General features: G+C 45.1%; 1 protein-coding gene across 1 annotated transcript in view; it reads right to left on the bottom strand.

The window, feature by feature from the left end:
* Nucleotides 1–21599, bottom strand: part of PARP1 (poly(ADP-ribose) polymerase 1) — a 28267-nt gene extending 6668 nt beyond the window's left edge. Inside the window, exons 1-15 of the mRNA XM_084284308.1 lie at nt 21428–21599; nt 19261–19423; nt 18249–18367; nt 16997–17211; nt 11658–11754; nt 11213–11329; nt 10119–10295; nt 9549–9690; nt 8156–8296; nt 7231–7473; nt 6120–6188; nt 5177–5309; nt 3633–3828; nt 2023–2151; nt 739–822 (exon numbers count right to left, since the gene is read on the bottom strand). Coding sequence (XP_084140434.1) covers nt 739–822; nt 2023–2151; nt 3633–3828; nt 5177–5309; nt 6120–6188; nt 7231–7473; nt 8156–8296; nt 9549–9690; nt 10119–10295; nt 11213–11329; nt 11658–11754; nt 16997–17211; nt 18249–18367; nt 19261–19423; nt 21428–21547 — 2145 coding nt within the window. The 5' untranslated portion in view covers nt 21548–21599. The remainder of the gene's footprint in view (nt 1–738; nt 823–2022; nt 2152–3632; nt 3829–5176; nt 5310–6119; nt 6189–7230; nt 7474–8155; nt 8297–9548; nt 9691–10118; nt 10296–11212; nt 11330–11657; nt 11755–16996; nt 17212–18248; nt 18368–19260; nt 19424–21427) is intronic.
* Between the last annotated feature and the right edge of the window lie 208 nt (nt 21600–21807).

Here is a 21807-nt window from a genome sequence, read left to right as displayed (position 1 = left end):
GCACGTAGTAAGTCGTTGTATCTACCTAGAAATATACAGAACTTCTGGTATTAGAAAAATCTAATAGGGACTATTTTGCTTTCCAGAAAACAAAGTCTACATGTGGAAGGTATGCGTGCACACGCTCAGCTAGGTACTCTAGCAATTGAAATAACTTCTTGTATCTATGCTTTCCCAAGGAGTCCATGACAAAAAAAGAAAAGGTGGTATGCTGATACACTTTTGCAAGCTGTTCAGGAAGTACTATGCAGTGATTCTTAGAACGGTCCAGATAAATGTGTAAATATTCTTCTGATTCAACCAGACATTTATTCTCATAGTCAGACTCCTCTGGGGTGAAAACTCCAGCTCACTGCTAGACCAAGATACCAGTTTAATTCGCTCCACTGTCATTTATGTCAACAGCAAGTCTGTCTCAGCCTGAATTTTGTGCTAGAAAAGCTAGAAAGATACCTATCTATATACTACCTAAACATTTACAGTAGTGAAGAGAACTAGTTACCCATGGAAACCACATCATCTTCTTTACCTAGAAACACCTCAGATCTTTTCCTAAATCACTAATAATTTCACTTTCAACAAAAAGGCTTTCCCCTTTTATTTTAAGATAGATGCAACCTCTTTCTGTTACCTTTTAAGCTATAGACTAGGAAAGAAACCACACACACTCACACACCCCTCAGCATTCACCCCACTCCAAGCTCAGAACTCTTGCTCTAACATCTCTTTCACGCTCACCTGCTGAACCTCATTAAGGATGGAGTATGCGCTCTGGATCTGTCGCTTGCTCAGTTTTCCCAGTGGCATCTTCTGCAGGTCAATCTGATGAAGATTTAAACAATTAAAACAGGATTGCACGACACTGAAACCGTTGCAATACAGTCAAATATGAAGAGGTTACAAGATACTTCATATTCATTGTTGAAAAACAAAACAAAAAGAAACAAAGTTAAAAGTGATGTCTTGGCTATTGATTTATTTCATATGTTGCTGTTGCTTTTGTATTGATGGATCTTGGGAGAGTTTCACATTTGCATTAAATGCTTGCATAATTAAGGACTGTCTGAATACAAAAGCATGTATCAAAAGTTGACTCCAATGGAGTTGTTTACAAAGGTTATACAAATCCCCTCTGGGCTCTTGACAGCACTCACTATACACCCTGCAGATCAAACTAGCATTTACTTAATCTGATGGGTTTAAAATTCAGCTCAAAGACAGAAGATCCAATGAAACCATGTACTACCTGGATAAGCTGTACATTACTGACTCACTACAAAGCTAGGAAACCCAGCTGCATGAAAATCTTCTCTGCAAGCTGAACTCAAAAGGCTCTTCTAACACACAGAGATTAGTTTGAAAGCCTTATGGTGATTTTTTTTTTTTTTTTTAAATAGAGATTTTTAAGGAGATACTTCTAGTTGCAGCTACGCATACATATAGTCAGGGACTAAGAAAAGCCAAGACGGACTTCAGAAAGGGAAGAAAGGCTTCAAAACTGATCGTGTCTTGGGAACACACTTGAGATGAATACTGCCAGGTGCACTGAGGGTGACAGCACAGATCAAAGTATGGGAAAAAAAGGGTATCATTAGAACAAGTGAGAAATAAAACAACAACAACAACAAAATAGAGCTTGGCCCAGTTCAAAAGGGGATCTGGACTTTGACAAGGCAATTCATTAATGCTTGTATCAACTGGCAACACTTCAAGTCTGAGCTGCATGCTCGTTTGCATGCTAAATTAGTGGCAGCATTGCCCAAAAAATCTGGTTTACCCCTTATAACAAAGGCCACACCTATGTTTTAAAAGCTGTGTGCATCAAAACTAAATTACTATTTCCAGTGCTTGGCAAATTCTGGTCAGACTTCTGCGCTTCTTTTAAGGCTGATTTAAAACTGACACTTACTTCTGGCAAGCATGATGCACCCTGGATTGCAAAGATCTTGCTTCTGGCTGTGTAAGTGCAAATAAGTAGAGAAAGAAAGGTTAGAAGTGAAAAACATGAATGAGTATGGTCACCTCAAATTCCACCATTGCTTTCTTCATGCTCTCCACATCAAAGATCATCTTAATAAGGTCTTGGATTGGCTTAGCAAGTTTTGATTTAGTCCCAGCACCCACTGTGAGTTTCTTGACAGCTTCTTCATCCTGGGAAGAAGAAATAGTATTAGAAATAGCAAAGTCACAAAGGATAAAGGTGATACACTGGCTGCCATGGTAACAAATTAAACTCAACTTAGTGTATGCATGCTATTATTAGACTGAAATTCATAGGCAGTGTGGGACACTGCTCTGACATTCTGGAGCAAAGTGGCTTCAAAAATCCACTTATTCAGTAACTTAGCAGACCTTATTTCATGAGGGAGAATTGTGAAAGGTAGAATTGTAGAATCAAGGAACTGCACCCCTGTGTGCATCTCTGGTTTACCTCAAGGAAGAGGTCATTTACTTTTTCTGGAAGCTTTCTGCTACTTAAAGACCTTGATATGAAAAAAAGACTGTTTACTTCATTGTTTTATGACAAAATACAGAGGTAGTAATTAATTTCACTAAGTTCTTATAATAAAGACTGTCATAGATGAGTATAGGAATCATCAATTAGCCACAACACCATCTAGGTACTTTCATGGATAGAGCATTTCACCAATAAAGCATCTGCCAGATGCTACAGCGTCACTGTACACTGCAGTGTAACAGACAGTTGCTACAATATTCAAATTTCCAGAAATAAAGCTAAGCACTGGGTGCTTCATACTGAAAGAAGTCATCCAGTAATGCGGCCACAGAAAACTGTAATGTCTTGAAAACAGGTCCTCTAATGTCTTTATAGCTATTAAACAGCATTCAACTATGTCATCTGAAAATAGTTTAAGTTATAGGTAAATCTTTAAATAAAGACACAAACCCCAATGGGTAGGAGAAATAGAATTCTGATTTTGCTTAGCTGTCTAAATAGCCAAATCCTACTGACACCGAGTGATTTCTCTCAGTCTGCTCAATATCTGCACTAGGCATAGTGCTGCATAAGATTTGCTTCACCATTTGGGAGGATTTTGGATGCAGAAGACAGATGAGAAGTCTCTATTTAAATAAAAGAAAATGGTATTTTCAGACAAGGAAGTATGTGAACTGACTGCTCATTTAATTTCAAATTAACATCTGTAAAATTACAAACAGTAAACAAGAATAATTGCTAAACAAACTTCAGTGTTGACAACAGAAAACAGACTGGTTTACCAACACATCTACTTTAATCTTTACACACGTGACTGCTCTCATTTGATCTACAGCTCTACAGCTCTATTTCTCTAGTGGAAAAAATAGGCACTAGTTACTTTACTAACAAAGTGAACTGACCAAGCAGTTAGAATCTCAGTATCCCCCTGACTGGACACTTTTTCATACAACGCTATGAAAATATATATTTAAACATACCCGTAACAGTACACACAGTAGCATGTATTTGTCCTCCCAGTGGTCTCCCTATGCTTATATGAATAACCCGTGCAATGAAAACATCTGCGCTTCATTCCTCAAATTTGTTAAAGTGTAAATGATCCAACAGGGAGCACGTTACAGGAAAGCAGCTGAGCAATGCTCCAGCTGGCACAGGGACATTTCAGAGTTACCTGTCCATAATCGATTTCCAGTGGGTAGAATTTTTTGGGATATTTAGTGAAGTTCTTCGAATGCCACGAATTGCCGGTTTTCTCTTCATACAAGTTAAGGAAGTGTTCAACAGCATCTTCTTTTGATGGCATCTGCTCCAGCTTGTTACTCCCAATTACAGTGCCCACGCGACCCCAGGATCTAAACACCCAGTACCTACAGAAGTGAAACATGAGAAAAAAACAACAGATATAAGATTTCTGACTCTAGATCTCAGTACAATTTAAACTGATTCTGCAACAATCATACAACTGTGAATCAGCCATTTCCGTACCATGAATTTAAGGGGAGACATTCTGCAGGAGAGCAGCAGAAGAGCCACCACAGAGCATATGTCCAAAAACTGGCGTAATAAACACCCACTGTAAACAGACCAGACGTACACTCCTGAAAACAAATGCACGCACAGGCGAAGAAAAAAAAAAAAAGGCTATCACCGCTTCAGTCAATGCTTCATAAATACACATCTTCAGACTTTTGGGGTGTATTTGAAAAACAAACACCATGCACTTTTAAGCCTATGACTCAAAATCCTAGAATTCAGATTCCCATTTCTCAAATAAACAATTCAAGTACACGTTTGTATTATCGATACCAACTTGTGTAAGCTGATGTATAATTTACAGGGGTACAATCAAGCAAACATTCCAATTTGTCAGGTGCAAAACGCGGTGCTGAGATCCCTCCATGTACCAATCACAGATCCAGGTACAAACGCCAAATGCAGGAGCCAGCAAGAAAAGCTTACAATGAACAAGGTAGAGTACAAATAAATCCAGAAATGAACCAGGTTTGTTGCTGACAGCTATTAACTCCTCCAGATTTCCGTGCATCCCTTGCATGCTTGTTGGCACAATTCCACTTCAAAGAAGCCTCTCCACTTCTTTATTTGTTGTCAGAAATACAACCACTGGACAGCTCTGCCACATGCCTGATGAGACTGGAAAGCTAAACGCATTATCACCCCCTGACCATTTCAATGCATTTTGCTAAGCAGCAGCACACTCAATTCAGGAATACGCTGTGGTGGAACAGGCAGAATCTGGTTTTGTTTCCCAGAATTACAGCTCTACAATTAGAAGACAAAAGTAAGTTGGAGAATATGGGAGAGATTCCCGCAGACTTCACGCACGTGGTCTTAGATGTTAAAATAGAAGAACCTTCTCCTGTATTTTTAAGGGCAGCCATGAATCACAGAGCAGCACGGCCCTCCTGTTAGTCAGTTAATCTAGACCTGAGAAGGTTCCTATTGTACGAGCCTCACTTCTCCTAGGATGCAAGAATGAATGCTTCCAGAAACAATTCAGCAACCTTTATTACTTCCCAACTTAGGTTTTGTCAACACCACAAAGGAACGCCTCCATACAGGGCAGAAACCTTCCCTGCATGTTTGCATATCCTCAGAAAAACATTTTGCCCGTTCCTTCTTTTTGTAGAAACAAAAAATCCAGTACTTATTGGAAAAAAAGTAAACAAAGGCATTTATGGGGAAAGCTAAACTCACCTGCTCTCTCTGTCATCCTCTAGGAGCTGCAGTTTGTAATAGGAATTCGTTCCTTTCACAATATCTACTAGACCAAGAGTTGCACTGAAGATCTTTCCACCTTTTTCAAACACATGAGCAGAATCCTCCAAACCTACAGAGAAGAAAATGAGAATACAGAAGTGGTTACCATTTTCGGTTGCCTTGCTACATTCACGTTCACACAGACATTTCATTAAGTTGTATGCATTTTAACAAAACTATTGGAAAGAACAGTGATAACATGCTCATTCAAAACTACTTAAAGCATATTTCCTTTTCAACAGATAGTGAGTATACACCTTTTGATGTATTGGAAAGGACCTCAACCCTAACTTGAGAAAAAAGAATTGTATGTTTGAGAAAGGACCATCTAAAATCTAGTATTTAACACTGCATGGCTGGCTGGAGGAATTCTCAAGAGATATAGTTTTGCAGGTGTCACACTAGAAAATGGACTGAAAAAATGAAGGCTCGTCTTGGTTGCAATATGACCTCTCACGGTGACATCTGTACACTGTAGGTTTGGAGAGCAGCACAGGTTGCCCCCCAGGTTAGAGTCTTGAGGCAGATACTCATGCCAGACCCATGGCCTCTACTGGCTAGGCTTTTATTCACTCTTCTGACAGGTGCTCATGAAGCTGAGCAAGGGATATACTTCAGTTTAAGTGGTCCTTCAGAAAGCTGCACAAGAAAATCTTGGAAAATCCATCTTTAGATGTCAGTTAATAGCCTTCCTTTGAAAGCATGAAAAGCTGGTTTAAAAAAATCATGTTTCCTTTTGTGGAATCCTTAATTTTTATATTAAACCTTAACTTTTATGTTAAGGACTCCAAACCCTTATCCTTTCACAGAAAAATCTATTTTGTAAACAATCACACATCCTGCGGGCTGTGGCACAGGTTCAACCATTGCAATCACTCACCAGAATCAGGATCTACTGCTGCTCCACCTTTAACTGTTAGCTTCATTTTCTTTTCAGACTTGCTAGGTCCTGCAGGAATAAGGAGTTATTTTTTTCCTACGCAGGCAACGTGGTTTAACTTGAATCAAGATACAAATTCTCAATTTGCCTAATTATGGCCTTAATCAGACTTTAAATCAGGTTCCCAGTACAAGAACACCAGCACGTCAGTGATTTTTTTTAGCTGCCTTTAGCAGCCAACTCACTGCCATCCACCCCCAGCTCCCACACAATGAAATGAAAAACAAGGTCTCCCCACATAACATCCATTTTCCTTCCTCCTGGCCCCAAACGTCAGGCTGTACCATTTTTTCACCTACACAGTAGATAAAAGTCATATTTGTGGTTGTGTTTAAATAGGATTTAAAAACCCCATAGGGAGTATGTGGGACATTCAGCCCCCTCAGAGATTCTGCTGCCGTGAAATAGTTTGGCAATAACACACCCAGTTGAGTGATAGAAACCAAAAGCTTAGGGAATATGGAAAAGAATGGGTTCTGAAGATAGGTTCTGAGCAGATCTAATGGCTTTCTTCACTTTGCAGCATGAATAATGCAAACTTGCTCGGCAGTCATAAGGAATGCCACTGGTGTTGGATTTTTCCCTTCCTTCATTAAAAAAAATAAAATACATTCTATACTCACTACAAGACACCATTGCTTTGGGCTCCAGCATTTTCTCACGTGTGAGCACCCCTGGTGGGGGTGGTCACAGTAGTGTCTGTCACAATTTAGTGCTCCAGCAGCTCCTTGAAGCTGCAACAGCGACCCAGACTGGCAGAGAAAGTGTTTTGGGGAAGAGTTCAGACTGATGTCAGGGAGCCTGTGCACGTATAGGATGAAAGATCTCTGAAGCCAGACTGACCTAGGACAAATGACAGCCAGTTCAGGAGACAGCTTCCTGTTTACTTAAAGCTAGTCTTGTCCCAAGGCTTGATTATTTAAATTTCTTATGAGAAAAAAAAAGTCAGAGAACTCTAGCAAAACACGAGGCTGGACTACACCCAGGTTTGTTTTGTGCACACACACAGCATTAAACAGGCCCCTGGAGAAACAACTGCATTGTTCATCACCTTGTTCTTCTTTGACCTTCCCAGCACTCTTCGTATGCTGGGGCTTGCTGCATTTCCCATCCACGGCCACCTCGTGGTGCTCCATTTTTATCTCTGCACCCCAAGGTGAAATTGCATGGATAGAAAGAAGCTCCTGAAAGCTCTTGCTGGAGGATTTCACGTCCTGAAGAAACGCCTCTGAGACCACGCGGACTTTGGCCTCCTTCACTTCTTCCATCTTCTTGCTCATTTTCTCCAAATCCTCTGAATAAGCAGGGTGGGGAAGGGAGAGAAAAATAAATCAATGAGGTTTTAGACTTTAGCCCCTACCTCTGGCCATGATTCAGGGCTCCAAAGCTTTGAGGAAATACATTTCCACAACGTTCAAGACCGTAGCCTGGGCTAGAGCAGGAACACTTGTGTTTTACCTGGCTGGTCCAGCTCTCCCCTTCCTAGAGCTGGGCTAGGGCTGCCCTCTTGGGCATCCTACCAGGTGGGAGCAGATCTCCTACCTCAGCACCCAGTTTGGAGGTCAATACCAACAGGGAGCAAGAGCTGTCTCCAGAGAAAACACTGCCCTCAAGCGCCCACAGTCAACTCCACAGCTTCTCCAAGGCAAGGGTGGCTTCTCCGAGGTTAGAGTCCCCAGCACTGTCAGTCCACCAACACTGGCTCGCACACCACCACGCTCTGCACAGGGATCTGAGCTTCAGCTGCTGCAAACCCAACAGAGCCTCATGGCACAACCCACAAGATTAATATACTAGGGGAGTAAAACTTAAAGAGCACACATTGTCTTTATGTTTCCGAGCACGCTAAGGCAGTGTGTGCACACAAACACTCCTCCTAGCCCAAACTTTAATCCAGAGAGCTCTCAGGACGTGCACCCTCTCTGACCTGCTCAGCTCTGAGGAGCACTACCAGAAAGCACTGCATGGCTGCTCACTCTGTGTGCTGATGCACAGTGTGGCCTTGTTAGCTGTTGTCGTCATCTTTCCTCCCAACTCCTCCACGATGTTCTTCACTTCCTCCTTGTTCTTGGACAGCTTTCCAAGAGCCAGGATCTTCATGTTGGCCAGTGGTTTGTCTAGGGATTTGGAAACAACACAGCATGTTAGTGACAAGCACAAAGCCCCCCAGACAAATAACAAATACAAACGAACAGCATCCCACACACTTGGAACAATCAGCTCAGTCAGCAGGGAGACCAGGGTCTAAACAGGTCTGACCTGTGCTAATGCAAGTGGCAGAAGGCTTCCATTCCCCTAGGAGAGGCAACAAAACCCAGCACACCCAACAAAACAGAAGGGACAGAAGGCAGGAAGGATGGATATGTATGCACATTAGTTGTCTGCATTTCTTTTTCTTTTTAACAAAAAGAAAAACCAGTCTGCTTCAACACTGTGCTACTAGAGACTGTTCAGCTTCCCTCATCATTTGATGCCTGGACAGCGTGAAAGCTCCTGCCTCTTCAAAAGGAAATCTGTTTTTGAAGAGTTGAAGGTTTGTGTCTCAAGCAACAGTGTTCCCACGTTACAATACATTTGAGTTTTGATCTTGTAGACAGTACAAAAGTTGTAAGTTGGCTGAATCATACAAACCCCATAACAAGACAGAAGCAAACTGGTAACCAGCTGCTGCTCCATCACATCACAGTGTGAGCACCAATGCAATGAGCTTTGCAATGTGGGTGGACCCAAGACACAGGAAATATCTCAAAGCGTATCCCCACTTCTGAAGTGAGTGCTATTAACTCTGGTTGACCAACTGAGGTGTTTGTTCACCCACTACCACCCAAACACAAGTGAGTTAAGCTGCCAGCAAACAAATCAACCTGGGCTTAATTCTAATTAACAGACTGAATTTACTTTCATGGAATGGGTTGGAGACAGCGTATCTTTGTGCATTGTTAGTCAGTGGTTAAGACCAAATCCAAACGGAGGATTTCAAACAACCTCTTGACCTTAAAAAGGTGACACTGGACATGGAATATGGAGTCTGGCACAACTAAGGTCCCTGGATGTTCCCCAAGAAGTCAAGCAAGAAGGCATTTCACAGCAGATGTCACTCGGAACACAGGCCTTTAAATTTCCAATTCATCACAAACATACCAAAACATACCCAAAACGATCTGTCAGAAAACAACCAGGATCCCAAGCACATGTCCCCAGGCAACCCACCATAACAGGGTCTACCTCTGCTAGGAAGATGAAGCACATGAGACTCTGCTATGCTGTTTCTCACCACAGAATCTCAATCGCTCAGCAGTAGAACAGCAAACAGAATGCCTGTTTAGGGTTTTGATAGGAATGGCATTACACATCCTGAGCTCCACTTACCTTGGGGTGCAGAAACGGTCTCTGTCAAAGGAGCAGACGCATGTGGAGGAAGCGCAGAGTTCACAGTTGCAGCCTCTGGAGGGAATATCCTATCCTGTTTCTTACACTTAAATTTCTTGAGGTAAGGAATTTCACGAAACTCCTGGGGGATGGAAGCATAAACAGACTTTATAAACAAATAATATTAGAAAATGTTAAGGCTAAATTGAGCACTGGTCAGATTTTGTAATTTACTGCAGATTTCTCAGATTAGGATTCATATTCAGACAGGCAAAAACCCAGTTTACTGACTGGGAATCCAAAGCTAAGAGAGGGTAAATGACTAGTTTCAAATCAAATCACCAACATCTCTTAATTAAGTGTTACTAGGATGACTGTTGTATATTAGGTGCCTAGCCCTGTAGTGCCATAGCTGTGACAGGATCTCCCCACTGCCACAGTGGCTCAGCAGTGCAGTGCAATCTGCTCCCTAGCATCCAACACTGACTGCTGCCTATTCAAATTCCTTCTAAGAGGAAACATCAATAAAGAAACATACTTCAGATCATCGATTTTGCAATTAATACCCACCTTCGGGATTACCCAGTCTTTCCTGTTGGGAGTCTGTGTTTTAGCAACGCACTTAGTCCAGGCAGTGATGTCCCCTGAACAGTAATACGCATCGCTCTTGAACACAAACTGCCCTTTACACTCCTCGCAGGGAAGCAGAGCTCCAAATGCCATCCCATCTGCCACTCGGTCCAAGATCTAAAGCCACGAGGAATATAAAACATGTCACAGCAGGAGTAAACTGGAAGCCCACACATTGCATTACACTGGGCTGGACATGAAAATTACTGTAAAGCTGTTGGCACACAGACACAGACTTCTCCAGTACTTCATGTCATATGTACATTGCACTTAAGCCAAGATTCTTTGCAGAATTATTTGATTTACAGTGCCTTAAACATGGCATGAAGTTTCCCCAGTCACACCACACCTGTTCACTCACATTCATGACTCACGGTATCTCCTATTTGGAGTCAGCATTCAGGAGAACTTATCTACCACACGGCCCCTGACCAGAGAGCAGCACAGGAATGGGAAAGGAGGAGATGAGATACTGCATCTGAGCACAAGAACATAGGTGGGAATGTAGGCTCACACAAATCCCAGTCTTCCTGCCTTGAGATTTTCTTGACCATTTTGAGTCTAGACAGTTCCCATCCCATCCATGTGGATGCAGGTCCACATCTTTCTTGTGCTGGGGGCCCCAAACCTGGTTGCAGCACTCCAGGTGGGGCCCCACACGGTCAGAGTAGAGGGTGACAATCACCTCCCTCACCCCGCTGGTCACGCGTCTTTTGATGCGGCCTGGGATACAGCTGGCCTTCCAAGGCCAGCGACAAAAACAGGGAGCAGCTGGGACATAGCAGAAAAACAGCACATCGCTGAGACCAAAACATTTAATTCAGCATCAGACACCACCATGCAGTGCCTTCACAAGCCCACGTAATAGCAATATCATCAGAGTCCTGGGACAAAAGGCCTGGGGTTTGCACTTTTTTTTTTTCCTTTCTGAAATTTTCTGTTAGGAACATGCTGCATGCTTGTGGACTTTGCAGCAGTATCAGTGTGGGTTGGCTTCACTGAAGACCCAGCACACATGTAAATCGACTACTTACGGCGTTCTCCCCTGAAGGCACTTCCTGCTTGTTGGCAATCAGCAGCTCTTTCAGGTCATTAGTGGAGCAGACCTTCCTCAGCTCGTCCTTGATGCCCCAGATCAGCTCTGTCTGTTCCTGTTAACAAAAGCCAGCAGCTCAGCAGCCTGCAGTCAATCACTGAGAACACACCTCAAACTGCAGCATGTGGACAAGGTTTTAGCAAGCCCATGGGATTTTAAGGTCAGCCTGGGAGACAGAGAGCAACAAGAAGCTTTGCCAAAGGGGAGAATCACACATTTTACCCAAACAGCTAGAACAGATTTTTAAAGCCACTGCACTGCAGCTCTGCTTTGTCTGGACACCAAGTACAGTCTCTCTCCAGCTGCCGCAGCTCTTCAGTTAGGGCCTGACACTACACTCTTCTAACAAGGCAGTCTGTAGGATCTGATCAGCTAAAACTCACCTTCAGCTGTTTTTCCTGTTTTGATTCCTTCTCTTTCTCTTTTTTCTGCTTCTTTTTCACAGTCACATTTCCATCTACCTCCTCTCCTTTTCTCTTCCTAATAGGGAAAAAGCAAACACCACACACAAAGTTATTTTAATTTACGCTATGTTCATTTATTTAATATTTATGTTCCTAGAACTCTGTTTATTGACTGTTGATATCTGTAGAGGCTTGAATGTCCTGAGTTTTAGCAGGCAAGCCCAATTTATCAAATTCTTCAATTCTAGATTGCAAACACGTACTTGGTTCTGCAACAGCCACCTCAATCAGGTCAGGCACACTGAGCTTTTCCACAAGATAACTGTGATCTGGCAGAAGAGCACAGAAAATACTACAACACAAAGCTTCAGGCATACTCAGCCACACCTGTATTAGTTACTCCAAAGGCATAGATAAAACTTACTGTGTATACTTACACCTCTCCACATCCAAGGAGAAGTAGCAATGAAGGTTAAAAGACAGGACTATAGTGTCTTTCAGCTGAATCAACAGCTTAATTTTTCAGCTAAGACAGTGCATATTGAAATAAAGGACAGCAAATATAATACTTCTAATAAGTTAACACACTGGGAAACTTGATACTTCCCAGCTAGCTCCTCTTCAGCTTGGAATTAAGTCTGATCTCTGAAATCAGACAGGAGGAAGTTTCCACCTGTAAAGTACTCCCAGGCTGACGGTGGTTTTATGATGTACTTACTACCTTGCAGTTCTGTATGCTAAAATATACCATTATTAGCTGGGCCCTTAGAGCTGCACGGGGAGAAGTTATAGAAAACGGCACTCAAGAAAGACAAGGAAGCCAAATGAAAGCCAGGGGATTTTGGCAGACTTCTGAAGAACGAGAGACCTCAGAGGAAGATCATTTATGTTTCCAGACTTCTGTCATCCCCTTGGTCTGCGTGGCTTCAAAACACATTGGTGTCAACAAATCATCTCAGTGCATGTTCTCACTGTGAGGAAATAAAGTGAAATTTTATCCCATTTGAGCCAGGATGGACCTGGCACTTGAGGCACAATATGAGCACAGCTTGGACAACTTGCACTTCATTTTGACAGAGCTGCTATTCTTTAGAAACATCAGCCAGGAGTCTTTTTAAGTATGCAAATTCTAACCTTATAAGCTGTGGCTGATGGTTAAGTCAAAGTTAATGTTCTCAGTTGCCCTCCACAATTTTAAACACTTCATCTTCTAGTGCTTTGCTACTGTTAAGATAAACTTAGTACAACAGCTTATTAGCTATAAGGCTGCAGGAGGATGTTGAAAGGTGCTCCCTGAGGACTTATCCACGAAGGACCTGCAAGTTCTAGGAAAAGTATCCTGGGCCTAAAACTGGGGCGAGTTCTCATTTCATCTGCAGTAGCTACCATAGCCCTTTGTTAGCACTTCTGGCCAAATTATGACTCAGACCGTTCTGTAAATCTCTCAGGTGCTGGGTTTGCAGAAGATCTGATCTCACAGCTGTCCCCTTGCAAGGTCCAATCGGTCAGAGCCTGGGCTGTGCTGCAAGGTTTGCTACCCCAGGGGACGCACGATGGCTACACCAGGCTAACAGCATTTGCTTGCATTTTGCAAGAAAAAGTCCATATTCTTTCTTAAATCACATAAGCAGGAACCAGTGTGGCAAGAATGGATACAGCACAAGCACAGCTGTGCCTTCAAAGGTCCCCAGACCATGCAAGCCCCCTCTTTGGCTGCAACCCCCACAAGGAGCAAGGCCAGAGCATCCACTGAAGATCACTACAGCATGAAAAACAAAGCACTCACCATGAGAATCACAGCTCCTGAATTTTTAACCGAATCAGAAGCACACAGCATAATCCGGGAAAAACACATCAGCTTGAGCACAAAGCGCCCCGTTGTACCTTCCCAAGCCAGAGGGCTTAATCATGCAAGTATTTAGGATGGGTGCCCAAGTGCTGTGTATCTGCAGTCTCTCTCCCTTGGCAGGCTGAGAGTCAGGCTGCCTCCAGCAAGCCAAGATGCATGGCTGTGTAGTAACTTGTCTCTGGAAAGAGGAAAGCCAGGACTCAAACCACTGGAAGGCAATCACCCTGCTGAGATGCCTTAGGACCAAGGGAAAGCATCCAGATCCCAGCAGGAACTTGCACTTTTGGCAGCCTCTCAGAGTTAAGGGGACAGCGGGTTGGTTTTCCTGTACAGAGCAGTTGCCATACCTGATCCAGCCACCCAAACTGCAGAATGAGGAGGATCATTTGGATTGCTGAGGCGTAAAGCTGCAGGCTTCCCACCTTCTCTTTTGTTCCTGGCTATGCTGAAGACTTAAAGTCTAATCATTATTTTATAGTTCGAAGAAGGGACAGGCAAAGCTGAATTCACCTCCCGTCTGCGCAGAACTGCAAGTTTTAGAACTGACAGAACAGATCCTCACTGACACACAAGCCATCAGCCACCCTTGGGACCAAATACCACGTGCTGCCAGCAGCAGCCAGGTGCCACTGTGTACACCCTTCCTCCTGCTGGGGAAGGGGCAGTCCAGGCACTCAACACGTATGGTCCAACAGCTTGTTTAACAGGACTAGTACTTAGCATCAAATGCAGAGCACTTTTCACCTCCCTGGTAGATAGAGAACTACAAGGTCTATCCAAACTTTCAAGAGGGTGAAGAGGAAGGTGAACTGGCACGCTCTAGCCTGACCCTTCCTTACCATCTACTGTCTTTCACATTCTCCTTACAATGAAAATGAAGAGGTAAGGACAGTCAGAGCAACCCTGAATAAAGCAAGCAGCTGGTGCAGGGAGGAGCTGGTACCCCCTTCCTTTCCCTCTGTGAAGCACTTGCAGATTGTTGCTGATCTGAGCACTTACCCTCTGCCTCAAGCTGCAGTTAATCAGGTGCTACCTGATGGCACCTCCAGAATGACACTTGGTTCCTGGACTGAGCAGCAATTCTACTCAAGCAAGCAAGGTAGAAAACATTGCAGAAGCAGATGGCATTAAAGATCAAAGTAGGAGGGCAAAACCACATGCTACCAGAGAAGCAGAGTGAAAAGGAACAGGCAAGCTGCTGCTGCCTTTCCTACACCAGTACAGGACTGCACCTTCTGCAGAAAAGCCACTGGGTAGGACACAAAGACCCTCCCTTCCCCAAGCCTGCAAAATGCTGGCACTCAGGCAGGACAGCCTGCAGCCCAGGGGGTCAGCATGTCTCACCCAGCGCCGACCAAGAAAAGCCACCAGGATTCTTGCAGGAAGCTCTCCTATCTTTTCTCCCTCAGATGAAAGAGATTTTCCCATCCTATTCTTGGTAACCTTGCTCGGTTTTACTCACCTGCAATAGAGATGTCACACCAGCACCTTTTTAGAAAGAGCCAATGGGGCAGCCCAAGTTGGAGCTTCTCTGCAGAGCATGGGCTAGACAGGCAGAAGCAGCACATGAATTTGGCTACATCATAGCTGAATTGCAGACAACACCTGACACAAGATGTAATTTGGTTGCAGCACAGGCAGAGATAACTTTAAAGTTCATTTTCAGGATCTCACCTATAGCAGATGCTCTAATGCTGTTTAATTTCAGTTATCTGACTGAACACACAGGATGAATGACAGGACCTAACTGCATCTCACCCAAGCTCCTGGGCTGTTTCTTTTTTTTTGTAGGGTTTGCTTCTTCAGAACTTGTCTGCTTTCTTGGCAGGCAATCACCAGGTAGGAAGCACACCCCCACCTCTCCACTCTATTTATAGTCCCATTCATTCAGTTCATTTGACAGACAGATACTTTTTCAACCGATTCTTACTACCCTTGGCTCAAACACACAACCCAGACAGCAGAAGAAAGGTGGTGTGGATCACAAGAGCCAGCCAGCATCCTCACAGTTGAGGGGCTTGCTCATGCAGTGCTTAGAGAGCAGAAGAGATCAGCTGTTCTGCTGCTTTGCTGGCATGAGGTCAAGGTTCACAGTACCCTACATCACCATAAGCTTTTTTCCATTGCAATTCCAGGCTTTTATTTACACAGTGACTTGGCAAACTACTCTGTGGCCTATCTTTCCAAAGCCTTAATATTTTTGCAAGTATGTGAAAACACTGTGCTTCTACTTATAGCCTGCAACACGCAGAGGGAAAGTGCCCGTGTGAAGAGGTAAGTCAGCAGGGAGTCACACAGCTCGTCTCTGCCTGAAAGGCCACAGCCTGCAGCAGCTCAGCTGAACAACCAGTTGGTGCAGGACCCAACAGGGCTCACGGGGGAGCACCAGGAGCACCCCATTTGCATGGCGCTGCAGGACCATCCCCATGGCACCTGCACCACTGCTGAATGCTTCTGGAGCAGCTGCTTGCCAACCAAGAATAAAGCATGGAAGTTGAATGGCACCCTCTTAACACCACACAGATCAGTTTACACAAGCTCCACTGTTACCTATAACCAAGGACGACACTGAGATACTCGAAAGGCTCTGAATCATGTCCACCAGCCACCTTACTTACAGGACCAAAACCAGCAAAGCCAGTGTCAAGTCTTACTGGGCAGTTTCATAGTGAATCCTTATAAAAATAGAACTGAATTCAGCCTACAAAGAACATGGAAAAGCCCAACATCTTACAGACACCGTCTTTCCTGTTTGTAGAACCCAGCAATACTTTGTTTCCTTCTCCATGGAAAAAAATAATAAATCAAACACAGGCTGGTGTTATGAGGCATGATGCCAGGCAAAGTCGCTTCAAAAAACAAGTAACAGAAGCCTTCACCACCAGAAAAAGATTGAGCAAAGCTAGCAAGCCACCTGAAGGGCTTCTCTGTTAACACAGCTTTTGTCAAGAGCCTCCATTCAAAATTTCAGTGCCAGGCAATACAATTTCGGTTGTACCATGAAAGATTATGCAAACAAGAACATCCAAGCGTGAAGGCAGCCAACAAGTGACATTATCAGACTCAGCATCTGTCCCAGATCAGCAGTACATAGATAAGAGATCAGATCAATTGTCTAGTAAGTGGTTAGACCAGGGAAACCGTCACTGATAACAGCATCACACAAGGTCCTCATCCAGTATCCATTTGTATTAAGTATGCATTTTAGGGCTAAAAGCCCTAAAAGATCAGTTCTGTAAGTCACAGCTGCTGGTCTCTGCGTTTCCCTCAAGGCAGTCACAAGGGCAAGCGCACTACAGACTCCCAGGGATGGGGAATGGGGCTGTTGTCATTTACCTAAAGCCACAGGAGTACCACATCCTCCTACAGCTGCTTTTCTTTTAACAGAGACACAGCAATGACACAATACATTCATCACGGATGTAGGTGAAGGCAAGTAACAACGCGAATTGTTGCATTCCACACATACCCTTCGCTTTTGGTAGCTGGGAGCTGCTTCTTCAGAGTTTCTTTATCTTCAGCTTTCAGGATGCTGAAGCCAAGGAGCTGGGCAGCCCCGTATGCTGGGAGGAAACCCAGCTCCGCTCGGCGGCTCACGAAGCAGTCTGGGTGGTACCAGTTATCGATCATTCCCAGCTGGGGTTTTTCAGGATGTACCATCTTCTTGGAAATCCGAATCTGTCCCTAGAGCAGGTTAAAGAGACAAAGCAACTGTTAGGCCGTTCTGGAAAGAGCAGGATATTAGTAAGCTCATTACTAAGCTGATGCTTCCTAAACACCTGCGAAATGCCTGCAGCTATTGCTCAAGCCCTTCCCTGCAGAGTCCCTCTGCTTCCACTAATATTCTTTCTAGGTTGGAAAAAACACGTCCTTTTAAGTAATTTTCTGTTCAAAAACTGTTCAAAACAGGTAATCATGTAGTCTTTACTCCTCCAACTCCCTGACCGCCAGTTAACTTAAACAAGCAAAGATCACATCGCCAAACCCCATGCAGGCAACTCTGAATAATTAGTTTACATTCCTTACCAGTCAAACATCAGTGCTAGCACTACCTAACCCCCTCTAACTGCAAATTACTTTTCAGATGCCCAAAAAGCAGTCGTTTTATGTACTCTCAGACTGCAATACTTCACACTCCAATAAGGAAACATTTACGCTCCAGCCGCCAACCTTTCTGCAGACAGAGGTATATCAGCACTGCTGTTTGACCCTCATCAACTTTACCAAACTGGCAGGTTTATTTTCACCTATCACAAGCTCACAGCTTCATCTCACCAACTGCCTTTAAAAGCAGGCTAATGAAACACGCTGAAATATAGGGCAGCACCGTTAATTAGTTGCATCGCTGTTTTTGTCTGCTTCAGTGGAGCCAATACAGATGCTCTGCACACAAAGGAGGAGGAAGAGGCTTACACCTTTGCAGTGCTTCGACAGGCAGAAGACACCTGTCTCTTCCTACCAAAAATACTGGCAAGCAGCGTTTCAGCCTGCTCAAAAGCTCAAGCGAAAGGAAGCGTTGGCAGGTCTAAAGCCCAAGCTCCAATGCCTGAAAGATGCCTTTGTTGTCAGCTGTCCTGGACACAGCTGCTTCTCAAACACAGAAATGCAGCTCCAAGTGCTCTCCGTATGCAAAACGGACAGGAAACAATTAAAAAAGCCACTGCTGGAATTGGGACTGGTGGGAGAAAAGACAAGAAACGGAGAACTAAAGAAAATCTTACTTTTTCTATTTTCTGTTCACAGCCTTTGCAAGTACTCCTGTTAGACTTTGCATATTCTGCAGCAAAGTCATTCAGGCTCTTCTCAGCCTTGCCACCTCCTTCCTGGTCCCCTCCTTTTCCTGGAGAACAAAGGCAAACACAGAGCGCAGCTTCAAATGTGATCCTCCCCCACTTTTACAAAAAATCTCCTCTATGCCAGATTGTTAGCAGTCTGCATTAGTAAACCTCTGCACTTCAGCAGTTCGTCTATCAAGAATCTTCATTCAGAGCAAGATAAACAGTCCACACTTAAAAGCATTGTTAAAATAGGAATATTTCTTTAAGCCACTGAGTAGCAATTGTACAGGATTGCACCTTTGGAAGTCTTTAAAAAAATCACTAAGTAAGCACAGAGCTGACACCTTTCACCTCTCTCCTGAAAGCAGTGTAAAATGAAGTCTTACTAAAGACTGACTGTAACAAGAGTCAGAAACATCTCTGCTTCAAAACAGATGTGTTCTAAGTGCCTTTTTTTTTTTTTTTTTGTATTATGTTTCAACAGGCAGACATCAACCTAAAACTGCTCAGCATCCTTGGTTTACAGAGTGACTTGGGGTGGTTGGTCTGGTCTGTACTTAGACCCTTCTCACTCGCTCCAATTCAGTTCGTTGTGTAACAACGTCAAAGAGCTACCATAACCACACACTGCAGTGAAGACACCATCAGTACAGCGTATGACAAGAACATTCATTAATACTGGAGAACTGAAAACAAAATACAAAAGTCTTAAAAACAACAAATATTTGGTAATATGTCTGTCAACTGCCTTATTTTTTTTTTGTTTGTTTGTTTTTTTGTTTTTTTCCTCCTTTAAGAACAGTCATACTGCCAGCGTCCTAGCCCTGGAGTGCAGTGGCACCACAGAAATTCTTCTGACATCACTTGCTAAGAGGGATGTGGCAATCAAATAACCATAATAATAGCTTGAGAAGAGAGAACGTGGTTCTAGCTAAACCTCCGAACCTCTGCATACCTCCTCCAGGGCCTCCAGTCTCAATGGCTTTCTTGATTTTCTCCTGATCTTCCCACCGAAGCTCAGGAAACCCATCAATGTCTGTGTGGGACACAATCCGAGCCCGCTTCCAGAAGCAGCTGTAGTGGTGCCAGTGAGGGACTTTGCCATCAAACATGGGTGACTAGGGAAAAAAAAGCACATTAGGCTAAGATGGAGCAACTCAGAACCAAGGCAGGGAGTGGAAGGAGATAAAATCCTGGGTAAATATAATTTATTTATTTTAAAATTAACACGTAGACATGACTTAGGAAAAGCCTAAGAAGAAAATGTAGTGTGACAGACAAGCTGCCAACTGAGAGATCTCAAAGAGCACAGGCATGGAAGGAACAGTGAGATTATCACTGGGCTCCTTAGCCTGTCCATATTTCTCAAGACAAAAAGGCAACAGCCTCCACGTGGCTATACCAATCCCTAGCAGACAGGGAGGGATTTCTTCTCAGTAAGAATCAGTCCTTCTGCTGGGATGAGCAGAGTAAAACAGAGGTTGTGGAGAAAGCAGCACAAGTAACAACACTTGACTTGGCTGTTCCAACCTCCTCTGAGACTCCTGCAGCAGAAGAGGCTGCTGGCCTCGCTCTGCAAGACCATCACGCAGGACACACAGTCCCTTTGAGGACCACTTCTCAAGCAAACTGGCTCATGCCCTGAAGAAATTCCTAAGTGGGCTGCAGGAGGCAGAGGCAAAATTTGAAGGGAACGCCAGAACCCAAAGTCCTGTATCAGGACAGAACCACAACCAAAGTTTTCCCCGAACAACAGCTCTGGAGCTCTCTCTCCAGCCTCATCACGGGAGCGCTCTGCTTTGTTATGACTCAGACACACTAGGTACCAACCTGTCACCGTTCCAGTTACCCATCAGAGCAAATAACTGTGCAGCGGTTTGGCTCTGAGCAACGCACACAAACACCTGCTACACTAACAGCACTCAGCGTGGTATTATTATTATTACCGATGATAGAGAGTTACTGACCTAGGAAGGCATTCTACATACCACTCAGCAACTCAAGGGGTGGCTCTGAGCTGAAAAATCAAAGAGTTTCATGCAGGGGCAGCAAGGAAGCAGAAAGGCTTCAAAGATGGGAGCCCTAGTGACAACTGAACCATCAACCAGAACTGTCAAAGGACGTGCCTATTTCTTACCAGACTCTCCCCACAATCAGATTACGTGGCTACCCTTTTGGCACCACAGCCACACAGCTGCCACACCAGGGTTGCTCTCAACATTCCTGGAAGTCACACACACCTCCGGCACTCAGTCACACTCTCCTGAGCTATGGGCTCACGTTTGGTGTTTTACTGGAGGACTGCTCATGGCTCTGTCCCTAACACAAAGGCTTTAGGGGCACCAGCTGGCAGGGTGCACAGAAGGGGGCAGATCTCCTTCACCACTTGAGTTGCACATCTGGAGTGCGACTTCTCTCCGTGCAGGCAATGGGATCTGCAGGCAAGCTAGGCTTAGGTTTATGGAATTCCTCCCAGCACACCTCTCTCTACCACAGTTTCTTAAATAAACTATGAAAAAAAAAAGAAAGGAGACCAATTTGCTTTCTGGCTGCACACACAGATAACAAACTGCCAAGTTCCAAGTGGAAACAAAAGTCCAAGTCATGGTGGTGCTGGAAGACCTGGGTGCCCACAGCATGCCAAACAGTGGAAGTCACGCTTCCACGCGGAGTTCTTCAGGTAGCAATCCAAAGGAAAAGAGCAGATGCAGCAGAAACGGCTCCAGGCTGGTGGCTTGCCCCGAGTCTCCTTTCAACCCCCCCCGCGCTATCTGCGGAGACCTCAGCGCGCTGCACGTGGCCGCCCGCAGGGGGTTCCCCGGGAGAGGAGAAAAAGGGCCCGCACACAGCGCCCTGCTGCAACACGGGCCCTCAGCCTGGGGCTGCGCTCCGCAGCGGGGCAAAAAAAAGGTCAAAATAAATAAATAGACAGATAAATAAATAAATAAATAAAGGGATGGGGAGCGGAGAAGCGCAGCGAGGGCACGGGGGGAGAGGCGGGGAGCAGGGGGCGCGGGGCCCGGGTAGGAGCCCCTGAGGCGGCTCCGTCAGGGACCCCCTGAGGGACCCGGGCCCGGGCCCAGCCCCCGGCCCCGCTGCCCTCGGGCCGCGCCGTGCGGTACCTGCACCATGAGGGCGAGGCGCAGCGAGTCCTTGGCGATGCTCTCGCCGCACTTCTTGCAGGAGGCGCGGCCGCTCTTGGCGTACTCGGCGCGGTACGGCTTCTCCGACGGCTCCGCCATCCCTGCCCCTGCCGCTGCCGCTGCCCCTGCCGCTGCCTCCCGCCGCCTCACGGCCGCCCCTGCGCCAGGCACCGCGAGCCGAGCGCCGAGCGCAGCGCCCCGCAGCGCCCCGCAGCGCAGAACCGCCGAGCCGGGGCCCGGCCGGATCGGCCGCTCGGCCGGCGTCGCGCCGCGCCTGGCAGCGCCTCGAACCTTCCGCCTCGCCGCCTGAGGGGAGGGGGCGGGCAGGCGCGGGCACGCGGCGGGAGCGCGGCGCGGCC

This window comes from Netta rufina, assembly GCF_964035555.1.
Source record: "Netta rufina genome assembly, chromosome: 3".
In the NCBI taxonomy this organism is placed as follows: Eukaryota; Metazoa; Chordata; class Aves; order Anseriformes; family Anatidae; genus Netta; species Netta rufina.
This window is presented reverse-complemented; position numbering and strand designations above follow the sequence as displayed.